This window comes from Plasmodium gallinaceum, assembly GCF_900005855.1.
Source record: "Plasmodium gallinaceum strain 8A genome assembly, contig: PGAL8A_v1_98, whole genome shotgun sequence".
Lineage (NCBI taxonomy): Eukaryota > Apicomplexa > Aconoidasida > Haemosporida > Plasmodiidae > Plasmodium > Plasmodium gallinaceum.
In genome coordinates, this window is record NW_021628265.1 from 1,222,326 (window position 1) to 1,243,017 (window position 20,692).

Below are 20,692 nucleotides of genomic sequence, written 5' to 3' on the forward strand. Positions count from 1 at the left end.
AAAAAAAAAAAAAAAAAAAAAACAAATATAAAATAAAAAAAAATAAAATAAAATGATGTAAAAATTAAAATTTTAATTAAAAAAAATAAATAAATAAAAAATAAAAGTTTATTATTTAATCTAATATTTAAATAAAATAATACATTAACACATTTAAATATTTTCTAAACAAATTTTTTTTTATATTTTTTTTTTTAAAAAATAAAATAAAAAATAGTTATAAATTAATGTATTTTGATAAAAAAAAAATTTTGATTTGTATTTCCTTGTGTCAAAAAAAAAAAGTTCGTCTATATTAATTTCTTTTATTTGTTTTTTATTTAATATTTGAATTACAAATAACGGAAAAACTTCCTGATAATTTTTTTCATTAATATAATTTATATTTTTATTTCTAAAAATTTTTTTAAAAATATAATAAAATCTTATAATATGGTATAAATAATTTATACTATCTTCTGAGTCAGTTAAAAATTTATGATTTCTTAAAAATTTAATATATTTAAAAAATGTGGTTAAAATATTATAAAAATTAATATTTTCTTTATTTATTACTTTATTGTTCCATATACATTGTGTATCATTATTTTCCTCTGTATTATTATTACTAACTTCGCATTTTTCAATAATATTATTATAAAAAAAATTAATCTTAAATACCTTATTTTTAATAGAATTAGAATTTATAGAAGTACCATGTAATTTTTTATCTTCAATCAATTTTTCATTCATTTTTATATGGAATAAATGAGAAAATATAATATAAAAGTTTATACATGTTAAATATTTATAGAAATCATCTTCCTTTATACAATTTGTTAAATCACTAGAAGGCAACTGTTTTTTATTTATCAAAATGTTTAAATAAATTAAATAAAGTTTTGATATATAATAAATAAAGTAATGAAAATTCTTTAGATCAGCAATCATGAGGTTTTTATAATTGTTATCCATTATCAAAAATAAATTCTTGTTGTAAATAAAAAAACTCTCTAAAATAATAGAAATATCAAAGTAACTTATTAGAAAATTTTCAACAAAAGATAATTTAGAATTTTTTAACCATAAAATTCTATTCAAATAATTAAAAATGTAAATCATATTTTTAAAATTAAATATAAAATATGAATGTGTATATAATTTAATTAATTTTTCAATAGTTTTATATCTGTTGTCTATTTTTAAAATATTCCTAGCAAAATGATTCATTTGTAAACATATGGTTAAATATTTCCATATGTTTTCAAATATAAACAAATGATAATTGTCTTTCTTAGAGATATTTAAATGATTATTTTTATTATATCCTTTTTTTTGAGATATATAAAAAGTATCTATAATTTTAAATACATTGAAAAATAAAATATCGATCAAATTTTTATCAAAATAGTACAAATTTCTACAAGAATATGCTATAAGTGCAATATGTTTAAAACTTATTTTTAATTTTTCACTAGTTACACCACAATACTCATTCATATGCTTATTTAACATTTTAATATCATTATCAATTATTTTCATATTTTTTTCATTATTAAAAATATTATAATTATTTCTGAATCGATATATCCATTTAATTATATCATTCTTTTTATATCCTTCTATTTTTTGTTTGTTATTCTTTTTTATATATTCTTCGTGAGTTATTTGATTACTATTTGTAATAAATTTATTATACCTTTTTAAAAATTTCTTATTACTAATAGATAAATTATAATTAACAAACAACGAATCGTCAACATGAATCTCACTGTTATTTGCTATCATATCTAACATATTATTTTCTTCTTTTTTAGTATCATTTTGATATAATTTATTTAAATAATTAGATACAGCATCAGTTTCATTTTCAAATATATGCTTATATCTTTTTAAACATACATTTCTTAAATTTCTTATTTTTTTATATTTTTTTAATCGCATATCCTTTTTCTCTTGTACATCTATTGAATTCAGTGTATCATCATTCTTAATTATTTTTCTTTTTTTAAAGACCTTTTCTGTGTATTTCTCACTTCTATAAACATCTATATGTAAAAATATATATATATTTATATATATTTATATGAATATATTTATGAAAATATGCATCATATATATAATCATAAAAATACTTACTATAAAAATATTTTCTGAAAAGTTTGCGATTATGAAGACGAATTAAAGCTGGATGAAAATTGTTAAAGAACTTAATTATAACACTATTTTTTTTCTTTTTTTTTTTTGGTTTTTCCTCTTCTACATTTAAATTATTCATTTTATTTATATTCCCAATTCTACTTATTCTAAAACTTTCTACGTTCGCATATTTACTGTTAGAAATATTTTTTTTTAATTTATCTTTATCATGAATTAATTCTTTTTTTTTTTTTAAATTCGTTAAATTAATTTTTTCACTTTCATCATATATGAATCGTAAACATAATTTTTTTATGTTTTTCTCATTATTAATATTATCATTACATATATTTTTAATACTATTTATATTATTAATTTTATTTTTACTATTATTGTCATTCATGTCATAATTTTTACTAGTTGTTATATCATTCATTTGTTTTGATTTGCTTACTGCTTCATTTAATTTTTCTTCATAATTAATTAAACATAAATTATTTTTATCATCTAATAATGTATTTTTTTGAAAATCTAAATTAAAATTTATATTTTTTTTAATGTTATTTATATTATCATAAAATCCTATGAATTTCGTCTCTGAATCTTTATATACTTCTTTTCTTTTATTATAAATGTCATAGCTATTTCTCATACATAAATAAAATTGTATTTTATGAGATAAAATATTTAATGAGTCAATACTTCTAAATCCACATTTTCCTAAATAAATAAATAAGTTAATAAACATTTCAATATATTCTAAATCATAAGATATTTCATTTAATTTATTATATTTTATATCTATTTGATTTTCCATTATATTTGAATAGTTTATTTTCATTTTTGTTTTATGAACATTTAAATGTAATGGCAAATGAGTTAATTCATTTATTTTTTTATTACTACTTTCTTTTTGATATTGCAAATTTTTAAAATTTTTTGTATCTTTTTTATTTTTATAATTATTATAATCATTTACATTTTTAAATGTATCATCTTCATAAATATTAAAAATGCTTTTATTATAATTATTATTCATATTATTAATATCTTCACTATTGTAATAACTGCTATCGTAGATATTATAATCATACTTGTCATTTTTATTATCATTATAGTAAAATTTTTTAAAAATGCTTTTATGAATTATTTTATTTTTATATTTAAAAATACTATTTTCTTGTAGTGTTTCATTAAGGAAATCTTCACCCAAATAATTAGGATCAACTTTTTCAACTTCTTTACGAGAAAAATCACTAATATCATTCTTTAAATTTAAATAAGCATGGATATTATCTACTTGAGAATTACTGATTGAATTTTTACTATTAGTTAAATTTGATATCATTTTGTTTTGCATATTAATTTGATCATTTTTTTTAACCTTTTCTTTATTATTAATAGCAGTAGGACAATTTTTTAAATTAACAAACTTGCTAAAAAGGAAATAAAAAAAATTTTCATTAAAATAATTAAAAAAAGCTAATATTTTTAATATATTTAAAATATCACCATAATTGTAATCATAGAAATTATGCGTTATGATGTCTAAAAGCTTTTTTAATATTACAGGATCTCTGTAATTTACTTTTTTTTTTATTTTTAATATCGACATAACTGAATTCACTGATAGGTTAAAATGATTTTTTTCCATATAATTTTTTACAAAAATAAAAAATGCATCATCTAAATTAATATTGTTAAATAATAAAATATTTAAATAATTATTAAAATCATGTTGTTCTAATAATTCTAAATGTCTTTCAATATTTTTATGAATATTTTTTAAAGTGTTCAGATTATATTTATCATTATCAAGATTTACAATTATTTTTAATAATAAAAATGTTCCTTTTAATGTTAAATCACTAGCATAATAACTACACATATATAATAAAATATCAAAAAGATCATTTTTTATATTTGCCTTATTTAAAAAATATAATACATGAATTATATACTTAACATTTTTGTGATATAAGTTAGACTCTTCTTCAATCATATTAAAAAAAAAGAAATTATTTTTTATTCCTTTCTCATAAAAATTAAATATCTTTGTATATTCTTCTAAATACTTCATTGTGGGTATATAATTTAAAACACTACAAAAATATAAATAGTATGATATATTTTTTTTTGAGTGTTTATTTAATTTACATAACCAATAAAAATATTCGCTTGTGCATTGTAAAAAAAGTAAATTTTTATATTTTTTTTTTGAGAATATTTTTAATATAAATAATACTTCATTATCATAAAATTTTGTTATATTATTAATTACATATTTTGTTATAAATCTATATTTACTTAATTCATCATTTATTTGTAAATGCTTTATATATTTTAGGATATATAATTTATTATTGTAAATATAGTTATCAGAAACGTTCGTATGTAAATCACTCTTTTCTATAGTGTCTGAATCTCCTATATTCATTTTATATTTGTTTTTCAAATAATTTATTTGTTGTCTATTATTTATCTTACTATCTCTATTAACCCCATTTTCAAGATGATTATAGCCATATTTTTCTTCCTTTTTTTCAATTTGAAGTAATTTTTGTTCTACTAAATTATCATTTTTATTTTCTAATTCTAATTTCTTTTTTGCTATTAAATCAAATATACTGTTACAATAATTATTTGAAACATAAAAATTTAATATTTTCCTTACTTTTAAACTTTTTACATTATTTAGTTTTGATATTACTAGATATATCATAATTTATTTAATTACAGAGATTATATTTTTTTTTTTTCATTCATAAAAGAACAAAGAGAAGATGTGTAAATGGGTATATTTAATTAAGATATTTTCTTCTATACTTATTCATTTTTTGGTTTGCATTCAAGAAAATTTTCTATTCGTATGTGCTATCCTCATAAAAATATATATATCTTTTATAAAACTTCAAAGAAAACATATATTAAAATATATGTATGTATTTCACTTCAAAAATTTTATTGTTTATAACGATATTTTTATTTAAATATTTTTCACCTAGTACATGACAGAACCCACTAGTTGAAAGTTTTAAAAAATAATTTATAATTGAAAAATTCTTAAAAAATTTTATTTATATTAATAAATTTAAAAAAAAAAAAAAAAAAAGAGGGAAAAATTTAATTTATATATATATGTTTAATTTGAAATTACCCTTTTTTTTTTTTTTTTTTTTTAACCTTATTTTTTTTATTTATATTCACATAAAATCTTGCCGCTAAAAAAAAAAAAAAATATATACATATATATACCTATATTTATTTAAAGCAAAAAGCAATAAAAGGAATATATTATAATTTGAAATACGTTTATTTATTTTTTTTTATTTATCTAATTTTTTACAAAACAATTACACGTATATAACTAAACATACATAACAGTTTTTTGTTTTCAGATGTTTTAATTTTTTGGTAGATTTTTAAATATAATAAAATGTCAAGTAACATATACATTTTATAAATTTCATAGAAAATATGAAATATAATTTATTATTATAAGTTAAAAAAAAAAAAAAAAAAAAAATCTTAAAAAGGTGAAACATTACGAATAAATTAAACAAAAATGTAATTTTCATATTAACTTTTTAATAATTTTAAACAAAACAGAAAATAAATAAAATTAACTAAAATAATTATATAAAAAGAAATGAGCATACTCATGCATATTCTTTCGTATTAATTAAAATTACATAGAAAATACAGTAGTCAAAATTTTAAATGAACAAATTTAAGAAATAAAAAAGAAATAAAAAAATATTATAACAAAAATTATCGAAAGATAAACAATAACAATAACAACAACAGAAAAAAAAAAAAAAAAAAAAAAAAAAAAAAATTTAAAAAACCATTTTTAAATAAGTACATTTTCTAAAAAATACATTATTTAATTCTAATTTTCCTTTTTCAGATAAAAAAGAAAAAAAATTAATAAAGACAAGAATAAATAATAATAACAATGGGACCACANAATTAAAAAAAAAAATACAAATAAGTATATATATATGTAATGGCATAAAAAATTAAAAAAATAAAGATAAAAAATAATAAAACAATGAAGAGAATTACAAAATCTATAATTAATTATTAAATTATGATTTTATCATAAATAACTCACAGAGAATTTTTTTAACAACATGGGAAAAATTTCTTTGGTTTAATTCTTCTTTTAGTTACAGCTGGTATTTTTCTAATGCTAGTTTTATGTTCCATATTTGGTAAAGGAATGTTCATAGTTTGTTTTTGGTTCATATGTTGCATATACATTTGTGGATTGTTCATATTTTCGAATATGGGCATAGAGTATGGTATATTATTATAATTATTATGCATCATTGTATTAAAATTTCCATTTGGAATTTTAAAATTATTTGAATATAAAATTGTATCTGGGTCAGTTGTTGGTAAATTATTAATATATTCTGCAGAAAATTTGTCTCCTGTACTTGCATTAACATACATAGCATCACTGTTATTGTAATCATCTAAATTAATTGGTATTTGATTAGCTTGAATAGTATTTTGTGTATTATTATAGTTCATTAAATTTCTATAACTCTCAAATCCTGTAGTATCCAAATTTGTTTTCATTCCATGCACACTAATAGAATCATTAGGGTCTTGAATTGTAACACTATTCATTGGCATTGTGTTGTTATAATTCTTCAAAGCTTGCTCTAATTTTAATTGTGATATCATATCTGCTGGATATTTTTCTCTATTTATCATAAAATCATTATTATAAGCATTAGTTAATACTGCTCCATTCATTAAATAATTTGTATTCATAGTATTATTCGCCAAATCAACTGTGTTCATATCATATTTAGGCTCTTCTATATTTCTAGCAGAGTTCATAACATTTCTCATACTATATGCCATGTCCATATTCATTTTAATTAATTTATAGAAAAAGAAAATAAAAAATGTATAACTCTTTTATGGAATTAAAAAAGATATAAAACTAAATAATTTATTATTTTATTACTTTAAAAAAAAAAAAAAAAAAAAAAAAAAATGAGTGCTTACACATACTTTTTAAGATATATAAGTTATTTTATTAACCATAAAATCAATAAAATTTGTAAAAGATAATTTTATTAATAAAAAAAAAAAAAAAAAAAAAAAAAATGGACAAGTAATAAAATGTGTGAGCTTATAATAAAAAAAAAAAAAAATAAAAAATAGTAATTAAATAAAAAATCTAATTAAAACCTCAGTCCAAAAACCAATTTATATTAAACTGAAAAATTTGTATTGCAATGTAATAAAAGTTGGACAAAAATTAAAAAAAAAAAAATACTAGAGTTTTTGTTTTTTAAAAAAAACAAAATGAGTACAACATTTTTTGCTTACTAAAAAAAATATAGAGGAACTTTTATTTGTTAAAAAGAAGAAAAAGTACAACAATATTATTTTGTTTATAAAAAAAAAAAAAATTATAGTATATTCTTAAATTCTTTTTTATCTCAAAATAAAAATATTATGTTATTTTACATTACAGTTAGTATTTAAAAGAAAAAAAAAAAAAAAAAACAAATATATATATACACATATATTACATTTCTTGTTCATATAAATTTTTTTAGATATTCACTGTTTTTTAGTATTTCTATTAGCATATGCACATATATAAATTAATAAAGAGTATTTTCTCTTAAAACATTGCACACATAGAATTTAAAAAGAACTGAATTACAAGTTTTATATATAGAACGTATGTAAATATATTTTCTTAGTGAATAAAGTATATTTATCTCAGAAAAAAAACATAGCATTTATAAATTAAAAACAATAAAATGCAATTTTTTCTTTTTTTTATAAATTCAACTTATAGAAATATAAGCTGAAAAATGCAAGTATTATGAAGGGCTCAACAAATTTTTTTAGATTCTTAACATATTTTGATTATTATTAAAATATATAAAAAACACATTCATTATAGTTATAATAAAATATGCTTGTGTTCTTTTTTTTATTTAATATTCATCTTACCATATCTATTAATTATCCTTAAAAAATATGTGCATAATAGTGCAACATATAAAAAAAAAATATTGTTAATATATATATATATATATATTTTTATATTATTTTTTCTAATTAAAAATGTTATGTCTTATACCTTATCGAAACCATAAAATATAATTTACACTCTAACATTTAAATTTTCTCTAATCCATTATTCAGGTAGCAGTAAATTAGATTAAGCCATTTTTTCATGATCATTTCTGTACCTCATATAGAGTAACAAAAAATGTCTTTAATATTTTCTATTTTAGTCTTCTGGATCTTAAAATTTTTATAAAGTTTTAAAAATTTGAATTTAAAATAATAGTATAAAATGGAAAATACATTTATTTTAATTTGTATTAATTTCATTTTCTTAACATTCTATAATTGTGGTTCTTTTATTTTATCCAAAAATAAAAAATTATATTAATATATATAAAAAAAAAAAAGCAGCTCAAATTTTAAAACCACATAGAACATCGGAGATTATAAAAAAAACATAAAAATAATGAGGGATCACAAACTTAAAGGTTCTTGGTAACTTCGTGTTCATTATAAAGCTAATTTACATTTTTAAAATTCATTTAAACTTAAAAAAAGTATTTAGTAAGAAATTATATTAAAATTATATACTTCAAAATTTTACTTTAATATCTTAAAATTCTTATAAATACATTTTAAGATACTAGACATACTTTTTATTAAAAAAAAATAAATATATTTTTGTAATTATAAATTTTAAATAACATTTACAAATCTTCAAATTCAGTATTTCTTAACTAAACATTTTAATTTACATATTTTTGTTTGTAAAAGTTATTTAATTTTTTCAAATTTTTATTTTAAATACATTGTCTTTTGAAGAAAATTTGATAAAAAATTTATACTGGTTTTAAAGTTTTAATATTTATTTATATAAGTAATAAAAAACTTTTCTTTACTTATATTTATGATAGTTCTTTATATTAAATACAAATTATATACAGTTGAAAAAAATGTTGCACTTTCATGAAGAAATAAAATAAGATATAAATTAATTTAGAGCTCTAATTTGCATAAATTATAAGTTTTACCCTTACTTTATTATTAATATTATTAATTTATTTTGTATTTTCTTTTAATAAAATAAATCGGAGCGTAAATTTTAAAATAGCATCTTGCAAATTATAGGGTACTATAAAGAAACATTTTCAGTATAATTTTAAGATTTTTTTTAATATTTTTCTCCTTTTATTTCTAAGTTCTTCTTATTATGAAATAAAAAATAAATTCTTTTAATTAAATGTCAAAAATAAATATCTAAATAAAAAATATGAAAAAAAGTTTTGTAAGTATCTTAAATATGATTACATATTAATATGTACAAATTTATAATGTTTACATTAGAATACATTAAATCCTTATTTCATATTTTTAATAAAGTTATTTTTATATATTAAAAAAAAATATATGTTAAATAGAGATTAAATATATTTTTTCACTTAAAGATTTCTGAAAAATTAACTTTTATGGAGAATACAAGTGTACAATTGTATCTTTATACTAGTTTATATATATATATATATATGTATAAAATAAATTGATGCCTAATTAATTTATTCGAAAATTAAAAATAAATTAGAAATTAAGGATTATTCATTTTAAAATAATAATGAAATAGAAAAATAACATCATAAAATATTTGAATATACTTTTCTCTTTTAAAAAAGTTATTAATTTTACATTATTGGCATAAATAACATAATAAATATATATATAAATTAAAAAAAAATAAAAATCTATTTTTACACTGATTGTAAAATATATAATAAGCATAGAAGAATAAATTCTCTTATGATTACATTCTTTTATGACATTTTTTATTCATTTTGTGTATATTTTATTACTATTTTTTTCTCTGTTGATACCAGAGTTTTTATTTATATATTATGTTATAATAGTATAATAAAATTAGTGTTTAAATTATTTACATTCTTAAAATTTTTGTTATTAGTTTGAAAATGCATACACATTTATAAACATTTTTTTTTTATTATCGTATATTCACTTTTAAATTTATATATATTTTTCTTTTTATTTTTATATGTTCCTTGTTGATGTTAATTACATTATATATTTTTTTTTCTCTACTTATTATTTTTCTTTTACGTTTGTCAAAATTAATATGTTTAACATAAAAATATATATACATCTATTTTTGTTATAAAAAAAATAAAATAATTACACATTTTCACCTTCCTATTATATAAATATTATTTCTATTTTCATAGAAAATTTTATATCCAAAAATAATTTTTATTTTAGAGTTTATAGTATCACTATAACATTTTAAGCATTATTTGAGCATAAATAAAAATTGAAATTTTAATACTTTATTTATTTTATAGTTCACTGAAAACATTCTTATAGATTACAAAAAATAAATTAAAAATAATATAAGTTTATTTATAATAAGAACATATGAATATATAAGATCTATGTTGAAAAATTTTCATCTTATATCCATAAAAAATTTATTTTCTTTGCTGCTTTTTGCTAATAAATTAAATTATATAAATAATAGTTTACACATTTTTAGTAATTATACTACGCATAAATTAATATAAATATAATAGTTATGGTGCGCTTTATTTTTTTTTTTTATCCGTTTCTAATATTGATAGCTATTTTTTTTTTTTTTATTTTACTTTATTTTGTTTATTTTATTTTTTTTTTTTTAATTATTTTTATTTTTTATTCTTCATTTTATTTTATTTTTTTTGTTAAATTATCTACACATTTATTATATATTGATTTTATGATAAATCATAAATAAGAATATTCTTTTATGTTTATGAATTAATGCTATAAAAAGAATTATAGAAAATAAAGATAATAAAATATAATAAAATATATTCCTATATATAGAGATAACTTATAAATTAGGAAATATATATAATTTTTTTTTTATATTTATATATATATAGACTTACACATTACTTAAAAATTATTTATGCCTAACTTACAAATAAAAATATATTTGTAACATTTGAAATGTATATTTATTTTTTTGTTTGATTTAAATAAACGTAATTTTAAAATAAAATAAAGCTTTTTTTCTTTATATTATTAAATGTGTAATAATAAAAAAGAAAAAAATACATTATAGATTTAATGTTAATGAGAAATAAACAGAAATCTATTGAAATTTTATCAGAATAGTTATTTTATTTTTATTTATTATTTTTTTTTCTAAACTAAAATCTATAAATTATATATAAAGCTATATAGAAAAAAAAAAAAATAGTAATAAAAAAAAATTTATGTTTCTTTTCCATTCTAAACATTTCGTTTGGATAGTTAATTTTTTTTATTTTTTGTTAAATTTTTTTATATAGAATCATTCATATAAAAATTTTTTTGATTATATGTATTTTTTTTTACACGGAAAATTTAGAAAAAATGAATAGAAACAAAATATTTTTATAAGTAACAAAATCTCAAATTTGAAGTTCATTATTATGTTGAACTTCACATTTCTAATTCTTTGTAAAAAGAAACATCTGATTATTTACGAAAATTTACAAAAAAGCATGAAATACTTTATGCTTAAAAAAGAAAGGACATATATATATATAATTAAACTTAAAAATCATTATATTTATTGTAAGTTTAAAAAAAAATTAGGTATTTACAAAAAAAGTAATAAATAAATAGTTGAACATCTGCATTATTGACATTAAAAATTAATGTATTTTCATATTTTCTATTATAAAATTAAATTTTAATAAAAGACAAAAAAAAAAATTATCAAAAAAAGTTAAAAAAAAAAAAAAATATATATATATATATATTCTATTATATATTACTTATATTTTCTATATTTATGTTTAATAATTAAAAAAACATATAGAATAAAAAGTAAAAATATTTATTTTAATATAAAACAGTCTGTTAATAAAATGAGTTACATTGAAAATATATCTAAAAATGATAGTGATAGTGTAAATTGTATAAATATTTTAAAAAATAATACAAATACTTCAAATAATATTTTATATACAAATTATCCAAATAACAAAAATAAATCTAAAAGTGTTCCTGATAATTGTATTACAAAGTGTAAAAGTGTTTTATTAAGTAGTAGCATAAATGATGATAAAATCGGTGATCAAAATAATACGAAAAATATAGTAGATGAGAAAAATAATTCGACTAATAAAAATAAGGAGGATAATTTATTCATACAAGAAAATAATTTTATTAATACAAGTGAGAATTCAAATATAACACTTATCAATGAAAAAGATGATTCCATAATATATGATAGGAGTACAAATGTTTACTCTGAATTTAAATACAGCCAATCAAATATTTTACTAGGAGAAAATAACAAGGGAGAAAAAATAGGTATATCTTTAAAATCGAAAAATATTTTAAATGAAAATAAAACAGCTCTTAATAAAAATTGTTACAAAAATAATTCATGTTTTTCAACTGTTTTTAAAAATCAACTAAGAGAACCGAATGAAATTATAAATAAAAAAAAAAATATTAGTTTTGATTTTAATATTTTAAATAATGAAAATTGTAATAATTATATGACCAGTTCAGAATATAATCAATTAAATAACAATGTAAATGTGAACTTTGATAAAAAAAAAAAAACAAATGAAAATGTTAATGAAAATGATGAAACAGAAAGAAGTAAAATGAATACTTTGACATATTTTTTTAATAATTATACAACATCTAATAAAAAAAAAAAAATAGACAATTTTTCATTAAATCCTAATGAAAGTATTAATATTAGTTTACCACAAAATAATAAACTTAACTATATTAATGCAAATAAGGAAAATAATTATAATAAATTTAATGAAAAAAATCATAGTGATACTCTAAATTCTTCTACAAATATATTAAATTTTAATTCTGAAGATAATGAAAAAAATTATACAAACAAAAATAAAAATTATACAAACATTTTTTTCCATACAAATACAGGGGATTTTTCAGATAATATAAAAAAGAATGAATTTTCTATCTTTAATATTGAAAATCATACAGAAAATGATTCAACAAAAAAACAAACTTTATCAAAAAATAAAGATATATATATAAATAAGAAAAATAATAATTTATGCGTAAATAAGTACAATACTATGAATAACTCAGAGAATAATAATAATAATATATTAGATGAAAAGAAATCAAATTATAATACAAATTACGGTATATATAATGATGAAAGAAAAAATCATATTTCTAACAATATAGATAATTATAGTATGGATATAAATGATATGAATGATATAAATAACTTTATTAATATGGAGAATGGAATAACTCTAAATAATACTAATATAAATAACATTAACAATATAAATGTCAATCATTATACTGATAATAGAAGCACTTATGATAAAAATGAATTAGAACTTAATAAAGATAATAAGGATGTAAATAGATATATAAATAATAATTTTGATTTTATGCATTATATAAATAATCATAGAGATATAAATTATTATAATTCAGAAAAAGAAAAAAATATACATTTTCCTTTAAACAACAAACAAATAAACTTTGAAAATAAAAATAATATGAGTATTAATTTCAACAATATATTTAGTTGCAATCAGTGTGACAATGATACAATGAAAAGTTATATTCATACTTCACAAATAGAAAATCCTATTATTGAAAATAATAGTAAACATAATATTGTAAATAATAATATAAATAACTTTCGTAATAGTAGCTCAAATATATTAGACTATTTTTCAAACAACGAAAAAAATTGTCAAAATTTTGAAAGTATCTACAATGACTTGGATGGAAAAAATATGAACCAACATAAAAACAATTTTGATTTTAAAAAATATATGATTAACAATATAAAAAATGATAATCTAATTAATAATATGATTGACTTGAATAATCATAATACCTTAAATGAAATAAATATGGATATAAGAGATATAAGTGAAATTAATAATATAAATCATATAAATGAAACTCAGAATGTTAATAATGAAAGTGTTGTAAAAGATATAAATATAATAAACAATGCATGCAAAAGTAATAATGTGAATGAAATAAATTGCATAAATAATATAAAAAATAGTAGTAATTCTAATAGAATAAATCAAATAAATTATATAAATAATTTAAGTTACATAAAAGATAATAACATAAATGAAATAAAAAATGTAGATAATATAACAAATGATTTAAATGGAATAATTACATTAAATTATTTGGATGATGAAAATGACATAGGTGATCTAAATAATGTAAATAATAGCTGCATTAATAATATAAACTATGTAGATAATGTAAATATTATAAACAATATGAATAATAGTTGTATAAATGATGTCAATTTAATATATAAGACAAAAAAAATAAATTATAAGAATTCTAACGAAATGAATAATGACGTAAAATACTGTAATGTTACGAATGTTTCTAACCTAAATATTAATAATAAAATTTCTAATTGCACTAATTCTTACAATAAAAATCTCTTCCAAGATATGAAATGTGAAAATGATGACATAGATATAAATAAAAGTGTCATAAAGGAAAGTATACCTTTTAATAATCATACAAAATGGCTAAAATTTTTTACTAAACAAAGAAACAAAACAGATTTTGAAGAAAATATAAATAGAAATGAATCATGCAATAAAAATATTGAAAGTGACAAAAAAGAAAATTGCTTACATTTTTATAATAGTGAAAACAAGAAATTACTTAATTACTGTAACAATATAAAATTAGAATATAGGAACAGTGATTTTCTTCTAAATAATTGGAATGATAATATTGAAGACATGAAGAATAGTGCAAAAGAAGAATTTATAATAAAAGATAATAATGAAAATTTACTTAATGTAAAAAATAATATAATGAATAAAGAAGAATTACAAATTGAAAACAAGGACTTACAGAATGATAATATAAAAGTTAATGAAAATTTATCATTAGATATATATAAAGAAAAAACTCTCTTAAAGGTAAAGGATGATAAAACTAATAACTTCAATGAAATAAATGTTGTAAATTTTACTCAGGATAAAAAAGAATTATTACAAATAAATGAAGTGAAAAACTTTCTTGATAATACCAATGATAAAACAAATAATAACATAATATCAAAGGAAAAAAATATTTGTAATGATACTTTTAATTTTCATATAAATACTAATACAAAAAATAATGATAATTTAAATAGAAAAAAAATGGAGGATATATGTAAATGGTCATCAAATGAAAACATTTTTGAAAGAAATCTGTATTTCAGTGAAGACTATTCATCAGAAAATCAAAAATTAGATTTTAAATTAATGAGTAAAGAAACTATAAATAAAAATTCAAGTGGTTATTTGAATAATATGATAAAATTTAAATGTGATAACAATGAAAATTCAATAAATAAAAATGTTGAAATGAAAAAAGTTAATGAATATTTTTATAATATCGATAATAATAACAGTAAAGGTAATAATAATAATTACTCTCATAATAACAATGATAATTGCGTTGATGATAGTAATAAAAATGTATTCATTGATAATATAAATAACATTAAGGATAATAATAGTAATATTGATAAAATACATAGTAATTATAATAATAGTATTACTGATATTAACAAAAATAATAATGATAATAATAATTATATTAACATTAGAGATTATACTGATATAAATAACATAGATATTAATAATAATTACACTGCTGATAGTAGTAATCAAAAAGAAACACAAATTAATAATGATAATGATGATATTAACTTCAATGGATATAGTACTATCAAAAAACATAATGAAAATAAGAATGCTAATTTTTCTTTTAATAACAATTTTAATAATATTAAAACATTTTGTAAAAATATTGAAATTAATGATCATTCTATTATAAATAATGGGAATTACTGCTATGATAATATAAACAATATCAATATTTCTTATAATAAAAATATAAATAGTATTCAAAAATCAAGTCATTGCAATAGAGAAGATAATATAAATGATATCTGTACAACATATGACAAATTAAAAGAAGAGGTGAATGTATTATATTGTAATGGAAATACAGAAAAAGGAAATATGAATACTAATACTAGCGATGATATCATAAAAAATGAAGAAAATGGAGAAAAAAAAATAAAAACGAAAGATATAAGTTATGATTTAAGAAATAACTACAAATGGAATTATCTGGAAGTAAATTACCCCAAAAACATAAATTTTAAAAAAGCCTTTTTTTTTAGTTATAAAAATAATATTTATATTTATGGTGCTAAACAGAATAATTTTATAATACCTGATAAAATTTTTAAAGTAAATAAAAATGAAATTGAAACAATATGTACGAAAGGAGCACAACCTCAAATTTATTTTAAAATTTATTTTTTATGTGACGCAAGTGATAACTCATTATGGGATTTTAAATCAATTAAAAATAACACTAATGATAATTTGTGTGTATATAATAGTGAAGAAACGAGGGAAGAAAAAAATAGTTATGAGAATAATTTGTTAAGCTTGATTTATAAAAATGAAAAATTTTCCTTATCTGATCAGCAAAATTATGACAAAGACAGCAACTCATACATTAATTTAAAAGAAGAATTTAATAATGAATATAATAAAAAAAAAAAATATTTTTATGTTTTAGGATGTAAAGAACAAAGAATAGTTGATTTTTATACTATATATAAATTGGATATGAGTAATTTTTATTGGGAAGAAATAAAAATTACTTACAATAGATTATTGAATTTGTCAAGAGAAGACTTTTCAATAATTTTAATAAATAATTATTTATATTTATTTGGAGGAGTGATATTATCAAATGACAAATGGGTAAGCTGCAATGAATTCTGGATATGCAACATAAACAAAAGAAAGTGGAAACTTTTGAAACTAAATAAAAAAAAGAGAAAAGAGAGTGATATATATAGCAATTTGAATACATCAAACTCATTAAAATATCTAATAAATTTAAAAAAACTAAATGGAGATCAAAATGCTAGTAACTATCAAATTGAAAATGAAAATAAAGACGAAATGAATAATGAAAATGAGAATAATAGTCCTTCAAGTATCAATGGAAATAAAAATTTTATTGAAAAGTGGCCTACTAGTAGGGCATGCCATTTATGTGTTTGTTATAATAATAAAATCTTTATTCATGGAGGAACAGATCTAATAGAAGAAAAGGATGATTTTTATTTCTTTGATTTAAAAAAAAAAAAATGGTATGAAATTATATGTAATACTCAAAATTATCCTTCAAAAAGATATGGACATTCAGGATTTTTCATAAAAAATAAATTATATATTTATGGTGGATTTACAAAATATATGAATTATGGTGTTCTTAATAATGATTTCTTTGAATATGATTTCGAAAAAAACAGCTGGAAACAAATATTTACCATTGATGATTTACTTTATTTAAAAATTGATTTAATTAAAAAAAAGAAAAGCTATCTTAAATTTTTACAATTACTAATTTTAAAAAACTATTATAAATGTCAACTAGTAAGTTGTTTGAATTTGAATATTGATCATTGTGACAAGAATACCATTGATGATGAAGTAAACTTCAAAGAAAATATTTCTAATAATAATAACAACAATAATAAAACTGAATTAAATACTTTCTTAGTAAATGATACTAAAATAAATGACGATGAAAAAAAAAATGAATATATAAAAATATTAAATGAAAAAGAATCTTATGAAAAAAATTTCTTTGAAAGTTATTCACCTAACAGTGACACCTTAATAAAAAATAATATTCCATTTCACGAAGGAGCCACAACGTCAAAAACAAATTCTCATAATTTTCATTTATTAAATAATTATTTATACCCTAATAATTTAAATAAAACAAAAGAACTTGATACATTTATTAAAAATAGTAAATTACAAAGAAATTTATATTGTAATTTTTTATGTATAGAAGAAATAGAATTCTGGAAAAATATTATAATACCTTATAATAATTTTAGAAATAGATGTCTTTATTTTAATAATTCTTTATATTTTTTTGGTGGTTGTGGTTTAAATAATAATTCAACAGAATATTCATGTAATAATTTTATTTATTATGACAATATTTTAAAAATTCAAATAGAAAAATCATATACTGATTTTATTCTACACTATTTGTTTTGTGTTGACAACTTTTTTTTTAAATTTATTGAAAATTTAAAAATTAATATTTTAAAAAATATAGGAACTAATAAAAAAAATGAAAAAGAGTATATAGATGAAGAAAGTAACACAAGTTATAAGACAAATGCTACTAATAAAAAGTACGATGTAGACATATGCAATTATCAAAAAAAAAATGATGAAAATACTTATGATGAAATATATATGAATATTAAAAATATTGATAATGAGTTATATAATACGTATATGAGTATTCAACAAAAAGATAATGTTTACAATCATAAAAATGAGGGGAATACATGTAAAAATCAAATGACAGAACTAAATGATACAGAAACAAAAATATATACAGAAGTTAAAAATATACCAAAGATGGAAAATGAAAAATTGGAGAATATGTTTTTATCTGTTCAAAAAAAAAAGATTTACAAACTTTTAATTTTTTTATTTGATTTATATGAAAACATATATTCTAAAAATATTATACCAGAAAAACATGATGATAAAAATGATAATATAAAAATTCATAGTCAAAATGATCTTTGCAAAGATTTATATGAAAAAACGTTTATGGAACAAAATAAACTTAGTTGTAATCATAGTTATGATATGTTAACAGAAAGAATAGATATGAAAATTAAAATAAATGGTGATAATCTATTAGAAGAAGTAGAAAGTGATGAAAGCTTATTTATGCAAACATGTAAAATAGAAGATAACCAAGATAAAAATATATATCAAAAAACTAAAGAACCTGAAATAGAAAATTATAATAAATGTGAAAGTTCTGTTAAAAATATTTATGATAACAAATGGATACAATATTCTAATGAAATAAAATTTTATCAAAATGAAAATAAAAGGGATAACCTACTTGCAAATAATATATTTAATAGTATTGAGATTAATAATCAAAACATAAATTTAAATGTAAATAACAATATGGGTAATGATATAAATTATTATGAAAATCGTAATGAAAATTATAATGAAAGTCTTAATATAGCAAGCAGTGAAAACTATAAAACAAACTACAATGAAATTCATAACGAAAATTACAATACAAATAGTTATTATAATGATAACGAAGACAATAATTATAATCTTAGTAAAAGTTACGATAAACATATCAATGAAGTTTTATGCACAAATGATTTATCTTTAAATGAATATAATATAAAGAATAATAATATTATTAAAAATTATGAAAACATTGATTTAAGTAAGATAAAAGAAATCAACGATTTAAAAGAGAATATAAACTTTAATTCATTTGAAATGGGAAACATATACAATAATAATATTTGTCATAATATGAATAGATCTGTTGTTTTTGGACATGATAGAAAACATTGTAATTATGACAAGGAATTTATAACTAAAAATAATTCCACTTATTATGATAGATCAGATATAGAGAGCAGAAGAATGTACAATGAAGAAAAAAACTGCCAAGACTTTTATAATTGTTATAAAAGTGACGAAAATAACTATATAATACAAAAATATTTAAACAATAGTCATATAAACTTAAACATTGATAAGTCAATAATATACAATTATTTAGAAAATTTTCACGATTTAAATGACGAAAAATATGCAATTAAAATGAAGATAAAAAGAAATGATATATATAAGTTGATTTATACTTACACAAAAAACGTAGAAATAGAAAATAATATTTATTTTAAAAAAATTGAAAAATTAGAAGCACAAGTTAAAGATTTATTAGAAGAAAAAAATCCTATTGATAAAAATAACAGAATAATGGAAGCAAAAAGTATCGAATATCCTTTCAATGAAGTACATTTTAATAAATTAAAAAATGAAGTTACTTATTTAAAAAAAAAATTGAATTATTTTTATGACATTATAAACACATATAGTGTAAAATTACAAAAACAGAATTTATACATCAAAATACTTGAAAATAAATACGAATATTTAATGGATTATTTATTAAAATTTAAATCAATTTTATTTAAGGAATGTATTAATAATGATATTTGTAAGTTTTTTTGTGAAGATAATTTTTTTATTCATGAAAAAAATAGTGTGTGCATCGAAAATAACAAAAACGTTACTTTTAATAATAATAAAATTGCAGAAAATTTTAATTTTAATTTTAATGAAGTAGATTATATAAACCATACATAAAAAAACTTTCAAAAAAATATATATATTATGATAAATAATAATATTAGATATATTAGACTAGATTATTATCATAAAAGATATTTTTAATATATAACTAAATGGATCATTGTGATAAAAAAAAAAAAAAGAATATATATATATATATATAAAATAAAAAGAATAATATAGACAAATGGGATTCTTGCTATTATTTTATAACCTATTTAAAAACATTATCATGTTTATAA

General features: G+C 17.2%; 3 protein-coding genes across 3 annotated transcripts; 1 reads left to right on the forward strand and 2 right to left on the reverse strand.

Annotated features, from left to right (window-relative positions):
- Nucleotides 1–180: 180 nt before the first annotated feature.
- PGAL8A_00358800 (conserved Plasmodium protein, unknown function) lies at nucleotides 181–4,840 on the reverse strand (the record flags this gene model as incomplete). Its single annotated transcript, XM_028672636.1, has 2 exons — nucleotides 181–2,027; nucleotides 2,119–4,840. The coding sequence occupies 2 exons, from the start codon at nucleotides 4,838–4,840 to the stop codon at nucleotides 181–183; spliced, it is 4,569 nt and encodes a 1,522-aa protein (XP_028529169.1).
- Nucleotides 4,841–6,246: 1,406 nt separating this feature from the next.
- Nucleotides 6,247–7,011, reverse strand: PGAL8A_00358900 (conserved Plasmodium protein, unknown function; the record flags this gene model as incomplete). The annotated part of the gene is made up of 1 exon (XM_028672637.1): nucleotides 6,247–7,011. One exon carries the CDS (start codon nucleotides 7,009–7,011, stop codon nucleotides 6,247–6,249), a length of 765 nt encoding a protein of 254 aa, XP_028529170.1.
- Nucleotides 7,012–12,071: 5,060 nt separating this feature from the next.
- PGAL8A_00359000 (conserved Plasmodium protein, unknown function) lies at nucleotides 12,072–20,465 on the forward strand (the record flags this gene model as incomplete). The annotated part of the gene is made up of 1 exon (XM_028672638.1): nucleotides 12,072–20,465. The coding sequence occupies one exon, from the start codon at nucleotides 12,072–12,074 to the stop codon at nucleotides 20,463–20,465; it is 8,394 nt and encodes a 2,797-aa protein (XP_028529171.1).
- Between the last annotated feature and the right edge of the window lie 227 nt (nucleotides 20,466–20,692).